Source organism: Cetorhinus maximus, chromosome 16 (assembly GCF_964194155.1).
Source record: "Cetorhinus maximus chromosome 16, sCetMax3.hap1.1, whole genome shotgun sequence".
NCBI classification, from domain to species: Eukaryota; Metazoa; Chordata; class Chondrichthyes; order Lamniformes; family Cetorhinidae; genus Cetorhinus; species Cetorhinus maximus.
Window position 1 is genome coordinate 90,656,065 of NC_135894.1, and position 19,923 is coordinate 90,675,987.

The following is a 19,923-nucleotide window of genomic DNA, read 5'->3' on the forward strand; positions in this document are numbered from 1 at the left end:
GCTGATTACAGTGTGCTGAAATCCTGAGCTCAGGGAAAATGAACATTTCTCGTTCTGTTGCACAGTATTGCAACTCTCAGCAATAACTAAAAAGTATTTACCCCACAATGAGTTACAGTGGCTCTTGTTTTATAAGCACAGCTACAGCCACTCTGCACTTAGCGGAATACAAATGATACATTTAATTCTGTCAATGAGAAGATTAACCATTTAATCTAACTTTATTTGTTTGATTGTGAGTGGCAGAATGAGTGTCAAATGATCCCAAATAACAACAGAAAATGCTGGAAAAAACACAGCAGGTCTGACAGCATCTGTGGAGAGAGAAACAGAGTTAGCATTTTGAGTCAATATGACTCTTCTTCGGTTGGCTATTAAAGGGTTACAGCCCTTAACATCAAGGCTATATTTGACCGAGTGTGGCTTCAAGGAGCCATGGGAAACCAGTAGCCAATGGGAATCAGGGCGAAAACTCTCTGCTGTTGGTGCCATTCTCAGCAAATAGGAAGATGGCTGTTGTTGGAGGTCAATCATTTCAGCCCCAGGACATTGATGCAGGAATTCCTCAGGGTAGTGTCCTTGGCCCAACCATGTTCAGCTGCTTCATCAATGACCTTCCCTCCCTCATAAACTCAGAAGTGGGGATATTCATTGATGATTGTACAATGTTCAGCACCATTCACAATTCCTCAGATACTGAAGCAGTCCATGTCCATGTGCAGCAGGACCTGGAAAACATTCAGGCTTGGGCAGATAAATGCCAAGTGTCATTTACACAAGTGGCAGGCAATGTTCATCTTCAACAAGAGAGAGTCTAACCATCATCCCTTGACATTCAATGGCCATTGCTGAATCCCCAGCTGTCTATATCCTAGGAGTTACCAACAGTAGAAACTGAACTGGACCAGCTATATAAATACGGTGGCTACGAGAGCATTTCAGAGGCTGGGAATTCTGTGGCGAGTAAGTTGACTCCTGTCTCCTGACTCCGAGAAGCCTGTCCGCCATCTACCAGGCAGAAGTCAGGAGTGTGATGGGAAAACTCTCCTCTTGCCTGGATGAGTGCATCTCCAACAACACTCAAAAAACTCGACAGTATCCAGGACAAAGCAGCCTGCTTGACTTATACCCGACCCACCAGCTTAGCCTTTTTCTCCCTCTACCGCTGACGCACAGTGGCAGCAGTGTGTACCATCTGCAAGATGCACTGCAGCAACTCACTGAGGCTCCTTAGACAGCACCTTCCAAGCCCACCACCTCTACCACCGAGAAAGACAAGGGCAGCAGATGCATGGGAGCACCACCATTTGCAAGTTTCCCTCCATGCCATACACCATCATGACTTAGAACTATATCGCTGTTCCTTCACTGTTGCCGGGTCAACATCCTGGAGCTCACTCCCTAACAGCGCAGCACACCACATGGACTGTAGCGATTCACAAAGTCCACCAGCTTTTCAAGTGCAATTAGGAAGGGGCAATAATTGCTGGCCTAGCCAGCAATGCCCGAATTCTGTGAATGAATCAAAAAAAAAGTGGGATCTAAGCAATATATTTAGTCTAGATAATGAAAAGATTGTCCATTAAATCTGGAATTAAAAACAAAGTGCTGGAAACTTAGCACATCTGGCAGCACCTGTGAAGATAGAAATAGTTAATGTTTCAAGTCCAATATGAATCTTCTTCAGATTTCCTTGGACAGGGAGGAGAGAGGTGGTAAAGGGGCCAATGTTACACCTCCTGTGATTGGATGGGAACATGCCGTGGGAAGGGGATGAGGTGTTTGGGGTGATGCAGTAGTTGACCGCGGTGTCTTGGAGGGAACGGTCCCTTCAGAATGCCGACAGGGGTGGGGAATGGAAGATGTGTTTGGTGGTGGTGTCATGCTGGAGGTGGCTGAAATGGTGGAGGATCATTCATTGAATACAGGGGCTGGTGGTGTGGAAAGAGGGGACAATGGAAACCCAACTGTTGTTCTTGGAGGAAGGGGAAGGGAGATGTGTGGGAAGTGCGGGTCGGATACAGTTGAGGACCCTCTCAATCACAGTCAGGCATGGGAGGGTGTTATCCTCGGCTGAGGAAAAGTGAAGACATGTCGGAAGGGCTGTTGTGGAAGGTTGCATCATCAGAACAGGTGTGACGGAGACAGAGAAACTGAGAGAATGAAATGGAGCCCTTCGAGGAAGCAGGATGTGAGGAAGTGTAGTTGAGGCTGTTGTGGTAGTCAGTGGGCTTGAATGTTAGTAGACAGCCTATCACCATGAATGCAGGCAGAGAAGCTACTGAAGGAAAGTGAAGTGTCAGAGACGGACCGGGTGAATGTGTGAGACGGGTGGAAATTGGAAGCAAAATTGGAGAATTCTTCCAGTTCCAGTGAGAGCAGGAATCGGCAACAATGCAGTCACTGATGTACCAGAAAAAGAGTTGTGGGAGGTACCGTGAGTAGGACTGAAACAAGGAACATTCCACATAGCCTGCAAAGAGACAGGCATAAATGGGTACCCATAGCCACTCCCTTTATTTGGAGGAAGTGAGACATGTTGAAGGAGAAATTGTTCAATGAAAGAGCAAGTTGCGCCAGGCAGAGGAGGGTGGTGGTGGATGGGGAGTGTTCGGGCCTCTGTTCAAGGAAGAAGCCCTCACACCATCCCGGGTGCATGGAGGTGTAGAGGAATTGGACATTCATAGTGATAGGAGGCATTTAAGGCCAGGAAACTGGAAATTGTTGAACAGACACATGGGGCAGAATTTTCTGCCTGTTGGGCAGGTGGGCCCGACCCAATCTCCGGCGGGCGTGGAGCCAATCCCCGCCAGTAAAGCGAGTCGCACCGCCATTTTACGTGGGCGGGCCAATTAAGGCCTGGCCAACGTGACGTCCGGCGGAAAGCGCTATGCGCTCCCTGTGCGGGCGGGGGGGGATTCCCTAAAAGTGAGAGTGCGCTCTTTTGTGCAAGTACACGAAAGAGTGCACATCTCCCTGAGGCTAAGTGCAGCCTCAGGGAGATCACCTGGACTTAGAAAAATATTAAAAATAGAAAAAAAAATCCCTTACATGTCCCCTCATGTGACAATGTCACATGAGTTGGGACATGTTCATAATTTACGGAACAACTTTATTACAATTTTTAAAACCCTGCATGAAATCTCATCCCGCCGGTGGATGAGGTTTGATGTTTTCTCTCTTGCCCGCTGGGGCTCCTGGACGATCTGCCAACCTTAAGGTTGGAAGGGCACATCCTTCAATTAGTTAAATGATCCTGGCAATGGCCTGCCTGAATTGGCCATTGACAGGTCGGTGGGCCCACAGCTGATTTTGCTGCGCCTCCGCCTTCCTGAAAATTTAAATGGGGCGGGATGCGTCATTTTACGCGTTGGCGAGCGGGCCCCGCCCCCTCCTCACCGACGGCAAAATTCTGCCCCATGGTGTTGGGAGAATGACAAATGTAGGTGGGAAGAGACTGGACAAGGGGAGTAAAAATAGCGTCAAGATTGGCAGAATTAAGTTCAGTGGGGCAGGAACAGGCTGAAATGATGGGTCTATCAGGACAGTCCTGTTTATGGATTTTGGCAAGGAGGTAGAAATGAGCTGTTGGGGGGTTGCAGGACCATAAAGTGGGAAACTGTGGAGGAAAGATCTCCAGAGGAGATGAGGTCAGTGACAATCCTGGAAACAAAGGCTTGATGTTTGGTGGTGGGGTCATGGTCCAGGGGGAGGTAGGAAGAAGTGTCCCAGAGTTGGCGTCAATAACAAAGTCAGCATTGGTCCTGAGAGAACGGAGTGCAGCAAGTTCAGAGTAAGGCAGGTCGGAGTGAGGGGAGCAGAGAAATTAAGGCAGTCGATGTCATACTCAGGGTTCTCAATGAAAAGAGCAAGAGTGGGTAAGAGGCCAGCGGGAGGGGTCCAAGTGGAGGGAAAGTATTGGAGACGGGCGAAAGGGCCCATGAAGCAGCAGGAGGAGCCCTGCCCAGAGAAGTGAACACGGAGGCGAAGACGACAGAAGAAGGGTTGAAAGTCGTGCCGAACCTTAAATTCATAGAGGTGATGGCGTAAGGGGATAAAACTGAATCTGTAAGCAGAGATTGTTCAGTATCAAAGAGGGGAAGATCAGAGGGTATAGTGAGCACTTAGCACGTCATAACATTCAAGGCTATGGGCCAAGTGCAGGTAAATGGGATTAGGTGGGTAGGTCAGGTGTTTCTCACCTGTCGGTGCAGACTCGATGGGCCGAAGGTCCTCTGCTGCACTGTGTGATTCTGCGATTCTGTGATTCAGAAGAGGTGGAATTAGAAGAAGGGCTGGGGTCAGATGGGAGGGAAGGAGAGGAAGGATTTCGAGGGGAGGCAGTACTCATAAGTTGTGGAGCTTGCACTCCTTAACATCTGAAAGGAAGAGAAAAAGTTTGGTTAATATGTTGGATGAGATGAAGAATGAAATGAAAATTGGGACCAGGACAGCTTTGAGGTAGGTTGAGTCGGTGCTCTTGGAGCTAGAGGTCGAGTGTGTACATGCGGCGGTACCTGGTACTGAGTGTGGATCTCAGGATGCAGTGAGAACAGCAGCTTGAGGAGCATTGTTTACCTCAGAGATACCTGTAATCCTGGGTGGATTCGAAACATGAAGGATTGAACTTTAGCTGGAATCCACGCGGGATAAGTCTGAGATGGAGACAGCCACTGAAGAAGGAGATGCGACTGTGAAAGCAAGTTTTGGTAAACACCTTATCAAACATGAGGAAGGAAAGCATCTAATTTGGCTTTGCTGGTTTGACTATGAGAGGCAGAACTAGTGCCAAATGATCCCAGTTGGCTATTAAAAGAGCTTCCATACTCATTTCCACAAATGATTGAAGGATGGATGTGGGTAGTCTTGCCTTTCTGATGTGTATAATAGGAGGCTGCACTCACATTCTGTGGGACATATCTCTAAATTGGATTACTGTTTTCTTCATTTCAGTTGATAAAAGGACTTAGTCCAGCTATCCAAGAGTTAATCAGGAGTGGAAAACTGACAATTACTATCACATCTATTGAAGAAGGGAGTGTGGTTGTTCTATTTACTGTGACAACATCAACAAACGAAACTGTCCCTCTAACCGATATCAAAGAATCGGTTGTTGATTCTTTAAAGAACAGTACAACGTTCGATGTTCAAAACACAACCATTTCAGGTAAGGAATTCCACAGCGAGTATTTCAATCACTGACCTCAGAGGCCTTGGAAAAGCTCTGGAAGAATTGAGGAAAGGCCAAAGATTAACCTATAGGTGACATTAAAAACTAAAGAGAACAGAGAAAGCTGAATCATAAAGTGGATAGGTGATCCCAAACCTGATTTTTCAAAGCCTGTAGTGTTTAGGAGGAAGGGAAGACTGAGGACTGGGGAGAGTTCGACAGTTTGGGATTCCTAGCAAAGCACATGTGGTTGATGATCCGATGAGGTTTGATTCCATCAGTTGACTTCATAGCGAGAAGAGAGAGCATGTCAGTCTTGAATAATGTTTAGTTTGGTTATTTCATTCTGCAAGCGGAAGAGAATGTAGAATGTAGTCATTCTTTATGACTGACTCAAAACTGACTGCATTATTCAGCTCATGTCACATGGTCCACCTCCCCATGCTGTTTTGGGATTTTGCTGTATTGATTGTTCCTCACCATTAGGAGGTGACATTTCTATTGGACTAACGTGAGGAATGAGGAGTCACATGAAATTCCATACTTATCAGTTCTTCAAATACTTCCAAGCTGGTTAAATTCAGATTGAAGCAGTGTTTTAACACCGATTTTCCCTCTTCATTACAGACAGAGACAGCTGTCAGCCTGGGCTGAATGATTGTTCGGTTAATGGAACTTGTATCAGACAGAACGCAACTTACACCTGTCAGTGTAACGCTGGGTTCACAGACATAAGCCCCAGTGTACCTGGGAGGACATGTGAAGGTAGGACATTACCTGAGTTCAATATTGCTTTAAATCATTGGGTAAAAACCTTTACTCCAATTGATTGTTTTGATCTAATTCTTGTCTCAGACATTGAGGAGTGTCAGACTGGGAACAACACATGCTCTAATTTAACTGCCTGCAGGAACACTCCAGGAACTTTCTCGTATAGTTGTTTAGAGGGAACTATAGATATCAATCACACTGAGGATACCCTCTATCATGTTGTGTCACTCTACTACCATGCTAAATGGGGTTTTGAACAGATATTGCGAGTCAAGACTGCGCAACCATGTGGTGCTCTGGGTCATCAGAAGCAGCAGAATTGTACTCAACCACAATCTGTAACCTCAAGGCCTGGCATATCCCCCACTCTACCATCACCATCAAGCCAGGGAATCAACCCTGGTTCAATGAAGAGTGTAGGAGGGCATGCCAGGTGCAGCACCAGGTATACATAAAAATGAGGTGTCAACCTGGTGAAGCTGCAACACAGGACTACCTACATGCCAAACAGCATAAGCAGCAAGTGATTGAGAGTGCTAACTGATTCTACAACTAATGGATCAGATCTAAGCTCTGCAGTGCTGCCACATCTAGTCGCGAATGGTAGTGGACAATAAACAACTTACTGGAGTTTGAGGCTCCACAAATATCCCCATTCTTAGTGATGGTGGAGCCCAGCTCATCAGTGCAAAAGATAAGGCTGAAGAATTCACAACAATCTTCAGCCAGAAGTGCCGAGTGAATAATGCATTTCGGCAACCTCCAGAGGTCCCCAGCTTCACAGATGCCAGTCTTCAGTCAACTCGATTCACTCCACATGATATCAAAAAAACAGCTGAAGGCACTGGGTACTGCAAAGGCTATGGACCCTGACAATATTCTGACAATAGTACTGAAGACTTATGTTCCAGAACTTGCTGCGCACCTAACCAAGTTGTTCCATTACAGCTACAGCACTGGCATCTACCCAGCAATGTGGAAAATTGCTCAGGTATGCCCTGTACACAAAAAGTAGGTCAAATCCAACCCGACTAATTACCGCATCATCAGCCTACTCTCCATCATCAGTAAAGTGATGGAAGGCGTCATCACAGTGCTATCAAGCAGCACTTGCTTGGCAATAACCTGCTTGCTGACGCTCAGTTTGGGTCTGTTTGGTTTCATTCCTTTCTGACTTTTCTGTAGTGGTTTGATACAACTGAATGGCTCCCTGGGCTATTTCAGAGAGCATTTAAGAATATATTTAAATTAATGTGCAGGAAATCCAGGCAGGTGAGTGCATCCACAGAAAACCCAATAATATGGGATTCGATTCACTCAGAAAAGCAGTAGACTGGCATTGATATTTTACTATTTCCTCTTCTGCCAATTTATGTCGGGTACTCATTCACTCCCAAAGTGTTATCTCTTGATGTACATCCGATTTCTGAAACCACCTATTACCTGAATTCCAGCTGCGTGATGTTAAACCCTAACAACCTTTGAACTCCTTAAGTGATAACCTGAAATACTGCTGCTATTTGATTTGCAATATTAGGGTGGGCATAATTTTTGTTTGGGTTATGCTTAGACATTTCACCAAATTTACTGGTTGTAATTTTTTGATTTTTATTTTCACCGCAGTTTCCACCTTTTCTTCAGCGACCATCATTTCTTCAACCAGTGAAAATCCACACACCACCATTCCCTTGACCAGCAGTCCAACAACCAACACTCTTACCAGAACACCCACCGCTAAAACCCCCAGCACAACTAATTCAATCACATCCATTGGTAACATGACCACCCCAACCACAACTACCTCCACCACAATCAGCCGCCCAAACTCGACCCCAACCACCACTCCAAACACCACTACTCCAAACACCACCACCCCAACCACCACTCCAACCCCCACCACAACGTCCATCCTAATCACCACTCCAAGCACCACCACCCCAACCATAATCCCAAATTCCACTCCAACCACCATTCCAACATCCATCCCAACCACCACTCCAAACACCACCACTCCAATCATCACCCCAACCATCACCACAACCTCCAGCTCAACCATCAGCCTCACCACCACCCCGAACTCCACCAGAGCTGCCACCCGAACCACACCAACCTCTGGCCCAGGTACCACATCAACCACCACCCTAACATCCACCCCAACCACAATCTCAACCGCTACACCTCCCACTAGCACAATCACCAGCTCTATCACCAGCCCAATCACCAGCAGACCTTTCAGGTCAAGCACCACCCCAAACATTAACACCCCTGTATCTACATCACTCAGTACATCCTGTGGTAAGTTGAATATCTTAATATACTGTGTATCTGTTCCATTATATAATCATGCACCCTTCATCACAGAGGAGACTTTGTATTAAAGAAGGGTCTTTCCCCTCATATTCTTAAGACTATATAATGTAGGATCCTGGTAACTCAATGACTGCTCCATATTACAGAGAAGGAGTTGATGTGAATCTATGAGCATTTGGATTGAATTGGTGCTTCCATTTCCCTTATGGTTAACTGTTATCAATTGCCCCTTTGACCAGACAGGGAGTTTTGTTACGGTATAGTTATGTTTTTTAATGTTTGAGGAGGGAGAGAAGGTTTATGGGGGCAGCCTGGAAAGTGGACATAAGGCCGCAATCGGATCAGCCATGGTCTTATTGCATGCCGGAGCAGGCCAAGGGGCCCAGTGGGCTCCTCCTGCTCCTATTTCTTATTATGAAAGCATTCATGCTCCAACACTAATAGAGCTCTCGCTTCCCTCTTGTCCTCCCGCACCAAGTCCATCTCTCTCCCCATCTCTCAGCACCTGGAAGTCAATAGTTCTCCCTAATGCCACATCCAGTCTGATGTCCTGGCCAATAATCGTGAATCCCCAAGGCCATTTTAAATGTATTATCTGGTTGGTTACTCATTGTTGTTTCTGGCTCCATGCTTCCAGCATTATAATAGTGAGCTTTTTTAAAAAAGTACTTCATTCTCTATGAAGCACTTTGTGATATAAGTACTGTGTAAATGTGTGTTACTTTCTTTCTGTCATTTCGTAATAAATCTTTTTTTTTACAGTACCATTGAGGTTCCTGCATATTAATTTGACAATGGTGGAAAGTGAAGTAATTTCCATTACCTGGGAAACCATTTATGCTTTCGAACAGACTCATTTCAATGTCACAATCTCCGCGGGGAACTATACGAACCAAATTCGAACTGAGAAACAAGCAGCAGAATTTAGTGGTTTGCATCCTGACGTTGAATATCAGATAATAATATCCACTACAACTTGCGGTCAGCAGCAGACAATTACAAGGAAGGTCAGGACAGGTATGTTTGATGAACCAGATTTTGCTTCCCCTTCTCATCACACTCCTGAACGTGAGCTGTGAAAATGGAGGACCGAACATTGGAAGAAGTCATAAGTTTCCTTGCGAGAACTGAAGGAGCGCTCTTGCTCAAGGAGAGCCAAATATAGCTAGAAGTACTAAACTGGCAGGGCATCTTCTTGCCTTGTACCTGTTTGCCTTTGAGTATCGCTGGCACCAGTGTGATGGACGATCATGAGGTTCTGAGTGAAAGTCACATAATTGTGTCAAGGGTCCCCAACTTTAATATAATCTACCCTTAATGTCCCCATTAGCACATCCTTTAGATAATATCACCACTGTCAACACCCCTTTGTCCTTTTGACTATGACATCTTTGGCAGTCTCTTCTTGGCCTCCACCTATCACTGGCCCCCTATCGAGCCCTACCTGTCCCACCCACCCCCCCTCTACCAGCTTATATTTCATCTCATTTCTATATGTCTTAGTTCTGATGAAGGGTCATACGGACTCGAAACATCCCTCTCTGCAGATGCTGTCAGAAATGTTGAGTTTTTCCAGGTATTTTTGTTTTTGTTCTAGATTTCCAGCATCCGCAGTATTTTGCTTTTATCTTAGTATTTAATATAATCATAATTCCTAACGCTGACTCTTCTCAAAAGCCGGGAGTTTTAAATGGCATTGAGCAGGTGGTGTGGCGAGAATAGAGCTGTAAACTTTCCACAGAAAGTGCTGGAAAAACTCAGCAGTTCTGGCAGCAGCTGTGGAAAGAAAAATCAGAGTTAACGATTTGAGTCTGATATGACTTCTCTTTGGAACACAGTTCCCACTCTCTGTTTTTATTTCAAATCTCCAATATCGACGGTATTTAGCTTTTACTTCAGGTAAATACTTCACCATTGTTTTAATTTTTCACTTGCTCTCTACTCATTGGGTTCAGGAGGTGGAGGTCTGTACTTCCAATTCAAGCTAGAACTGTAGCAACATCCATAAATTTACAATTTAGGTATTACTCAAGAAGTAACTTCTTTTTTTTTCACTTTTTGAAGCTGCCTCGGTAGTGGAGGTGTCAACAAGAATTACAAATAAGGAGTTCACATCAGACCTGAAAAATGAAAGCACCCAGGAGTACAAAGACTTTGTAAAGAACTTCACAGATGAAGTAAGTTATTGTTGCATGTCAGGGGGGAAAAGAGTCAGGGGACTCAATAAATGTAAAAATAATGGACTGTAGCATGTTTTTGCAAATATGGTGACATGAGAAATTACCTTTTCTGCTTGTGAGATTTCAAAGTCTACATTAAAGTATCTTGTACTCAGTGTAGATGATGGATATTTGAATACTGCCAACTGTCCTCACAAATTACTGTTCTTTCCTGATATCTTTCCAAATTTCTATTTGGGTCACAATATACACTGATAACAATGCTCAATCATGGACAATCTGGAAGATCTTAACTTTTCCCACCTAAACTGTAGCCATAATCACCCTGAACATAGGCAGGTCAATGTAGAGTTCAGCGGTCAAATGGAGTCCATCATGGTTGTTAACCATCTGGTGTCCTCAGTGATTGGCTGACTATAGTGTGCTGAATCCTGAGCCTAGTAAATATAAAAAAATTCTGTTCCTGTTGCACATTAGCACACCTCTTAGAAAAGCCTAAAAAACACTTACCATGTTATGAATTACATTGTCTCTTGTTTTATAAGCACAACTACAGCCACTCTGCACTTAGCGGCCTCCAAGCCATAGATTTAATTCAGACAGTGAGAAGATTAATCTTTCGAGTTCAACAAATTCAGACCATGAACTTTCTCCTCCATCTTCATCCCTTTTTGATCCCTTTTTACAAATATTTATTTTAAAATTTTTATATATATATTTTCCCCAATTATTTCTATTATTATTTTAAAAATTTATTTCCATTCATTGTTTAATCCCCATCTTTTAGCCCATTTCAATCTTTTTTCCCATACTTTCCCCTCCCCCACCCCACCCCCACTAGGGCCATCTGTCATTTGCTCATTCTGCTTTCTACTCTTAATGCCACCATTAGCACCTCCTTTAGCCAGTATCACCGCCATCAATACCCCTTCGACCTTTTGTTTATGACATCTTTTGCAATCTCTCCTTTGCCTCCGCCTATCACTGGCCTTCTATCCAGCTTCACCTGTCCCACCCCCGCCTAAAACAGTATATATTTCACTACATTTTTACTTCTCTTTGGTTCTGAAGAAGAGTCATCTGGACTCGAAACGTTAACTCTGTCTTTCTCTCCACAGAGACCTGCTGAGTTTTTCCAGCAATTTTTACTTTTGTTTCAGATTTCCAGCGTCCCCAGTTTTTTGCTTTTAGATTAATCTTTCAATCTGACCTTATTTGTTTGACTGTGAGGCAGAACTAATACCAAATGATTCCAGTTGACTCTTAAGAGGATGACTGCCTTTGACATCAAGGCAGCATTTGATCGAGCTTGGCTTCAAGAAGAACGGGCAAAAACAGGGGTCAATGGGAATCATGGGGAAAACTCTTCACTGGTTGGAGTCATACCTAGCACAAGATGGCTCTGGTTTTTGGGGGTCACCCATCTCAGTTCCAGGACAACGCTGCAGGAGTTCTTCAGGGTAGTGTCCTATGCCAAACCACCTTCAGCTGCTTCATCAATCATCTCCCCTCCATCATAAGGTCTCAAGTGGGGATGTTTGTGGATGGTTGCACAATGATCATCACCATTCGTGACTCCTCAGATACTGAAGCAGTTCTTATGTATATGCAGCAAGACCTGGATAACATTCAGGTTTGGGCTCATAAGTGGCAAGTAACATTCACACAAGTGGCAGGCAATGACAAGCAAGAGAGAATCTGAGGATTCAGAGGATTTGGAGGCTCCCTCCCTAGCAGCACAGCAAGAGAGAATTTGACCATCACCCCTTGACTTTCAATGGCATTACCATTGCTGAATCCCAAACTAGTAATATCTTAGGGGTTGCCATTGAGCAGAAACTGAACTGGACTAACTATATACATACAATGACTACAAGAGCATGTTAGAAGCTGGGAAATCTGCAGAGAGTAATTCACCTCCTGGCTCCCCAAAGCCTGTCCACTATTTACAAGGCACAAGTCAGGAGTGTGATGGAATACTCTCCACTTGTCTGGATGAGTGCAGCTCCAACAATATTCAAGAAGCATGACACCATCCAGGACAAAGTAGCCCGCTTCATTGGCTCCCTTAAACATTCATTCCTTCCACCACCAATGCTCAGTGGCAGCAGTGTGTACCATCTACAAGATGAACTGCAACAACTTAACAAGGTTCCTTTGACAGTACCTTCCAAACCCATGACCTCTACCACCTAGAAGGGCAAGGGCAGCAAATGCATGGGAACACCACCACCTGCGAGTTCCCCTCCAAGCCATGCACCACGCTGACATGGAAATGCGTCACCGTTTCACTGTTGCTGAGTCAAAATCCTCAAGCTCCCTCCCTAACAGCACAGCACACCACCTGGACTGCAGTGATTCAAAATGTCGTCTCACCACCACCTTCTCAAGGGAAATTGGGGATGAGCAATAAATGATTGCCTAGCCGCCGACATCCAAATCTTGTGAAAGAATAGAAAAAACATTGCAAGATCTATGCAATAGCCTTAATTCAGGTAATGAGAAGATTATCCATTTAATCTGGAATAAAAACAGAAAGTGTTGGAAAAACATAGCAGGTCTGGCAGCATCTGGGGAGAGAGAAACAGAGTTAACGTTTCAAGTCCAATATGACTTTTCTTCAGAATTCCTTGGACAGTGAAGAAAGAGGAGGTAAAGAAGAGGTGTTACACCTCCTGTGCTTAGATGCCGTGGAAAGGAGATGAGGTGTTGGAGTGATAGAGGAGTGGACCAGGCTGTCATGGAAGGAATGGAATTCTGACAGGGGATGGGAGGGGAAGATATGTTTGGTGGTGGCATCATGCTGGAGGTCATGGAAATAGTGGTGGATAATCATTTGAATACAGAGTCTGGTGGGGTGGAATGTGAGGACAAGGGGAACCTGATTGTTGTCTGGGAGGAAGGGGAAGGGGTGAGAACAGACATGTAGGAAATGAGTCAGTCATGTTTGAGAACCATCTCAACCACAGTGGGGGAATCCTCGTTTCAAGAAAAAGGAAGACATGTCAGAAGCACCATGTTTGAAGACAGCATCATCAGAAACAAATGTGATGGAGACGGAAGAACCAGGGCAATGGAATGGAGTTCTTAGAAACAGGGTGTGAGGAAGTGTAGTAGAGGTAGTTGTGGGAATCTGTGGGATTGTAACGATGTAAGTAAATAGCCTATCGAGAAATGGAGATAGGGAAGTGAAGGATAAGAAAGGAAGTATCAGTGGAAATTGGAAGCAAAAATTGATTAATTTTTACAGTTCCCGATTACAGCAGGAAGCAGCACTAATACAGTCATTAATGTATCAGAAAAAGAGTGGTGGGAGGTAGCCTGAGTAGGACTGGAGAAAGGAATGTTCCACATACCCCACAAAGATACAGGCATAACTAGGGCCCATGCGGGTGCCCATAGCCACACCTTTAATTTGGAAGAAGTGAGACAAGTTTAAGGAAAAATTCTTCAATGAGAGAAAAGCTTCAGCCAGGCGGAGGAGGGTGGTAGTGGATGGGGATTGTTTAGAACTCCGTTCAAGGAAGAAGTGGTGAATCTTAGACCATCTCGGCAGGGGATGGAGGTGTAGAGGGATTGGCTGTCCATAGTGATTAGGAGGCAGTTAGGGCCAGGCAACTCAAAATTGTTGAAATGATGTAGGGCATCGGAAGAATTAGGAATATGGTTGGAAAGAGACTAGACAAGGGGAGAAAAAAATAGAGTCAAGACAGTAAGAAATAAGTTCAGTCAGGCAGGAACAGGCTGAAACGGTATGTCTATCAGGACAGTTCGTTGTGGATTATGGCAAGGAGGGAGAAGTGAGCTCTTTGGATTTGGGGAACAATAAAGTGGGAGACTGTGGAGGAAAGATCACTAGAGGAGATGAGGTAACTGACGGTCCTGGAAACAGTGGCTTAATGTTTGCTGGTGGACCATGGTCTAGGGAGAAGTAGGTCTGAGAGTTGGTGGTCGGCCTCAGCGGGATCAAGGCCAATACATCAGAAAACAACAACACTGCCCTTGTCAGCAGGTTAAATAGCAAACATAGAAACATAGACAATAGAAGCAGGAGTAGGCCATTCGACCCTTCGAGCCTGCTCCACCATTCATCATGATCATGGCTGATCATCCAACTCAATAGCCTGCTCCTGCTTTCTCCACATATCCTTTGATCCCTTTTGCCCCAAGAGCTATATCTAACTCCTTCTTGAAAACATACAATGTTTTGGCCTCAACTACTTTCTGTGATAGTGAATTCCACAGGCTCACCACTCTCTGGGTGAAGAAATTTCTCCTCATCTCAGTCCTAAATGGTTTACCCCGTACCCTTAGACTGTGACCCCCTGGCTCTGGAATCCCCCACCATCGGGAACATCCTTCCTACATCTACCCTGTCTAGTCCTGTTAGAATTTTATAGGGTTCTATGAGATCCCCATCATTCTTCTGAACTCCAGCGAATATAATCCTAACCGACTCAATCTCTCCTCATATGTCAGTCCCGCCATCCCAGGAATCAGTCAGGTAAACCTTTGCTGCACTCCCTCTATAGCAAGAACATCCTTCCTCAGATAAGGAGACCAAAGCTGCACACAATATTCCAGGTGTGGTCTCACCAAGGCCCTGTATAATTGCAGCAAGACATCCCTGTTCTTGTACTCGAATCCTCTCGCTGCTGCACCTGCATGCTTACCTTCAGCGACTGGTGTACAAGGACACCCAGGTCTCGTTGCACGTTCCCCTCACTCAATTTATAGCCATTCAGATAATAACCTGCCTTCCTGTTTTTGCTACCAAAGTGGATAACCTCACATTTATCCACATTATACTGCATCTGCCATGCATTTGCCCACTCACTCAGCTTGTCCAAATCACCCTGAAGCATCTCTGCATCCTCCTCATAGCTCACCCTCCCACTCAGCTTTGTGTCATCTGCAAATTTGGAGATATTACATTTAGTTCCCTCATCTAAATCATTAATATATATTGTGAATAGCTGGGGTCCCAGCACCGATCCCTGTGGTACCCCACTAGTCACTGCCTGCCATTCGGAAAAAGACCTGGTTATTCCTACTCTTTGTTTCCTGTCTGCCAACCAGTTTTCTATCCATCTCAATACACCAACCCCAATCCCATGCGCTTTAATTTTACACGCTAATCTCTTATGTGGGACTTTGTCAAAAGCCTTCTGAAAGTCCAAATAAACCACATCCATTGGCTCCCCTTCATCAACTCTACTAGTTACATCCTCGAAAAATTCCAGTACATTTGTCAAGCATGATTTCCCTTTCATAAATCCATGCTGACTCTGTCCGATTCTGCCACTGTTTTCCAAGTGCTCAACTATTAAATCTTTTATAATGGACTCTAGAATTTTCCCCGCTACCGACGTCAGGATGACTGGTCTATAATTCCCTGTTTACTCTCTACCTCCCTTTTTAAATAGTGGGGTTACATTAGCTATCCTCCAATCTGTAGGATCTGTTCCAGAGTCTATAGAATCTTGGAAGATGACCACCAATGCATTCACTATTTCTAGGGCCACTTCCTTAAGTACTCTGGGATGTAGATTATCAGGCCCTGGGGATTTATCGGCCTTCAATCCCATCAATTTCTCCAACACCATTTCCCTACTAATACTGATTTCTTTCAGTTCCTCCCTCTCACTAAGCCCTGTGTTCCCCAACATTTCTGGAATGTTATTTGTGTCCTCCTTTGTGAAGACAAAACCAAAGTATGTATTTAGTTGGTCAGCCATTTCTTTGTTCCCCATTATAAATTCCCCTGTTTCTGACTGTAAGGGACCTACATTTGTCTTCACCAATCTTTTTCTCTTCACATACCTATAGAAACATTTATTTTTATTTTCCCCGCAAGCTTACTTTCGTACTGTATTTTCCCCTTCTTAATCAATCCCTTGGTCCTCCTTTGCTGAATTCTAAACTGTTCCCAATCCTCAGGTCTGTTGCTTTTCCTGGCCAATTTGTATGCCTCTTCCTTGGATCTAATACTATCTCTCATTTCCCTTGTAAGCTATGGTTTGGCCACCTTTCCTGTTTTACCTTTGCGCCAGACAGGAATAAACAACTTTAGATCATGAACTCTCTCCTCCATCCCCACCCCCTTTTTTCCAATAATTTATATAGATTTTTCTTTTCCCACCTATTTCCATTATTTTTAAATGTATTTCCATCCATTGTTTTATCTCTACCTTTTAGCCTATTTCGATCCCTTCGCCCCACCCCACCAGGGCTATCTGTACCTTGCTCGTCCTGCTTTCTACCTTTAATGTCTCCTATTAGCACATTCCTTAGCTAATATCACCACCGTCAACACCTCTTTATCGTTTTGTCTAGGACATCTTTTGGCAATCTCCACCTATCACTGGCCCTCTATCCAGCTCTACCTGTCCCACCACCCCTTAAACCTGCTTATATTTCACCTCTCTTCTATTTTTCCTTAATTCTGTTGAAGAGTCATACAGACTCAAAACGTTAACTGTATTCCTCCCCGCGGATGCTGTCAGACCTGCTGAGTTTTTCCAGGTATTTTTATTTTTGTTTTTGTTTAGGAATAAACAATTGTTGCAGTTCACCCATGCGCTCTTTGAATGTTTGCCATTGCCTATCCACCGTCATCCCTTTAAGTAATGCTTCTCAATCCATCATAGCCAACTCGTGCCTCATACCATCATAGTTTCCTTTATTAAGATTCAGGACCCTAGTCTCAGAATCAACTACGTCACTCTCCATCTTGATGAAGAATTCTATCATATTATGGTCGCTCATCCCCAAGGGGCCTTGCACAACTAGATTGCCAATTATTCCTTTTTCATTACACAATACCCAGTCTAGGATGGCCTGTTCTCTCGTTGGTTCCTCAACATATTGGTCCAGAAATCCATCCCGTATACACTCCAGGAATTACTCCTCTGCGGTATTGTTACTAATTTGATTTGCCCAATCTATATGCAGATTAAAGTCACCCATAATTACAGATGTTCCTTTATTGTACGCATCTCTAATTTCCTGTTTAATGCCATTCCCAACATCACCACTACAGCTGGGGGTCTATATACAACCCCCACTAATGTTTTTGCCCCTTAGTGTTTCTCAGCTCTACCCATACTGATTCCACATCATTGGAGCTAATATCTTTCCTCACTATTGCGTTAATTTCCTCTTTAACCAACAATGCAACTCCACCACCTTTTCCTTTTTGTCTGTCCTTCCTAAATACTGAATACACTTGGATGTTCAGTTTCCATCTCTGGTTTCTTGTCCTTGATTCCCCCTCCTCTGACTCCTTGCATAGGTTCCCATCCCCCTGCCGTTTTAGTTTAAACGACTCCCCAACTACTCTAGCAAATATTTCCTCTAGGACATTGGTCCCGGTCCTACCCAGTCAGGGTCCCTATCCAGTCAGGGATGGACCTGAGAGAATGGAGTGCAGCAAGTTCAGAGGAAGACAGTTTAGAGTGAGAGAGGGGAGCAGAGTAATTCAGACGGTTGATGTCACGCTGACAGTCCTCAATGAAAGGATCAAGAGTGGGTAAGATGCCAAAGGGAGGGATCCAAGTAGAGGTGGAGTACTGGAGATGGGTGAAAGGGTCCCTGGAGCAGAGGGAGAACTCCTGCCCAAAGAAGTGAACACGAAGGCAAAGGTGACAGAAGAAGGGTTGAAAGCCTTGCTGAGCCTGAAATTCGTTGAGGTGATGGTGTAAGGGGATAAAACTGAATCTGTGAGCACAGATCGTTCAGTATTAGAGAGGTGAGGGTCAGAGCATATAGCGAATACACAGTGAGAGGCAGGATTAGAAGAAGGGATGGGGTCAGAGGGAAGGGAAGGAGAGGAAGGATCTGGAGGGGAGTCATAAGCTGTTGGAGTCATAAGGGTCAACCTGCACTCCTTAACATCAGAAAGGAAGAGGAAAAATTTATTGTTAAGGCATCGGATGAGATGAAGAATGAAATAAAACTGGGCACCAGGACAGCTTTGAGATAGGATGAGTCAGTGCTGTTGGAGAGAGAGGTCGAGTATGTACATGAGATGGCACACGGCACTGAGTGCGGATCTCAGGATGCGGTGAGAACAGCAGCCTGAGGAACATTATATGTCTCAGAGATACCTGTAATCCTGGGTGGATTCAAAACATGAAGGATTGAACTTCGGTTGGAATCCACGAGGGATAAGTCATTGAGGAAGGAGATGCGACTGTGAAAGCGCCACTTGATAAACACCTTATTAAAAACCAGGAGGGAAAACATTTAATCCAGCTTTGTTTGCTTGACTGTGAAGGCAGAACTAGAGAGCTTCCCTACTCATGTCCACATACGATTGAAGGATGGATGTGGGTAGCCTTACCTTTTTGAAATGTATAATATGAAGAGCCTTTTGGCCACACTCACTTTCTGTGGGAAAAACAATTAGACATATCTCAGAAATGGATTTCTGTTTCCTTCATTTCAGTTGATAAAAGGACTTAGTCCAGCTATCCAGGAGTTAATCAGGAGTGGAAAACTGACTATTACTATCACATCTATTGAAGAAGGGAGTGTGGTTGTTCAATTTACTGTGACAACAGCAACAAATGAAACTGTCATTCTAACCAATATCAAAAAATCGGTTGCTGATTCTTTAAACAACAGTACAACGTTCAATGTTCAAAACACGACCATTTCAGGTAAGGAATTCCACAGTAAGCGTTTCAATCACTGACCTCAGAGGCCTTGGAAAAGTTCTGGAAGAATTGAGGAAAGGCCAAAGAAGACCCTATAGGTGATGGTAAAAATTAAAAATAACAGAGAAAGCTGAATTATTTAGTGGATAGATAATTCCAAACTTGGCTTTTCAAAGTGTTTAGGAAGAAGGGAAGACTGAGGACTGAGGAGAATTCCACAGTTTTGTGGTTCCTAGCAAAGCACATATTAGAGCGGGCGATAATCAGATGAGGTTTGACTTTTTAATGTGGAGAAGGGGCATGTCAGTCCTGAATAATGTTTAGTTTGATGGCCAATGCTGACATTACATTGATATTATTTATATTGGGTGTTAGCTGTGGCTCAGTTGGTAGCACTCTCACCTGTGAGTCACAAGGTTCCGGCTTTAAGTCCCACTCAAGGGTTTGGGCAGAAAAATCGAGACAGACTCTCTAGTGCAGTACTGAGCGAGTGCTACAGTCGGTGATGCCATGTTTCAGATGAGGCACTAAATCGAGGCCTCATCTGCCAGCTCTTGGGGATGTAAAGGATCCATGGTGCTATTTTGAAGAAAAGCAGAGGAGTTATCCCTATTATCCGGGTCAATATGTATCCATAAATCAACGTCATAAAAAGACAGGTTATCTGGTCATTAGCACGTTGCTGTTTGTGGGAATTTACTGCTTGCTCATTGGCTGCCATTTTACAAAAGCGACTATATAGCTGTAAAGCACTTTAAGTCATCCCATGGTCATGAAAGGCTCTATATAAATGCAATTATTTTTATTACCAAAGCTAAGAAATCAAAACATT

At 44.3% G+C, this 19,923-nt stretch overlaps 1 protein-coding gene across 1 annotated transcript in view; it reads left to right on the plus strand.

Moving 5' to 3' along the window:
- LOC144691823 (uncharacterized) overlaps positions 1 to 19,923 on the plus strand; it is a 94,132-nt gene that overhangs the window by 16,595 nt on the left and 57,614 nt on the right. Inside the window, exons 5-9 of the mRNA XM_078560345.1 lie at positions 4,954 to 5,167; positions 5,798 to 5,935; positions 7,565 to 8,236; positions 9,014 to 9,268; positions 10,316 to 10,428. Coding sequence (XP_078416471.1) covers positions 4,954 to 5,167; positions 5,798 to 5,935; positions 7,565 to 8,236; positions 9,014 to 9,268; positions 10,316 to 10,428 — 1,392 coding nt within the window. The remainder of the gene's footprint in view (positions 1 to 4,953; positions 5,168 to 5,797; positions 5,936 to 7,564; positions 8,237 to 9,013; positions 9,269 to 10,315; positions 10,429 to 19,923) is intronic.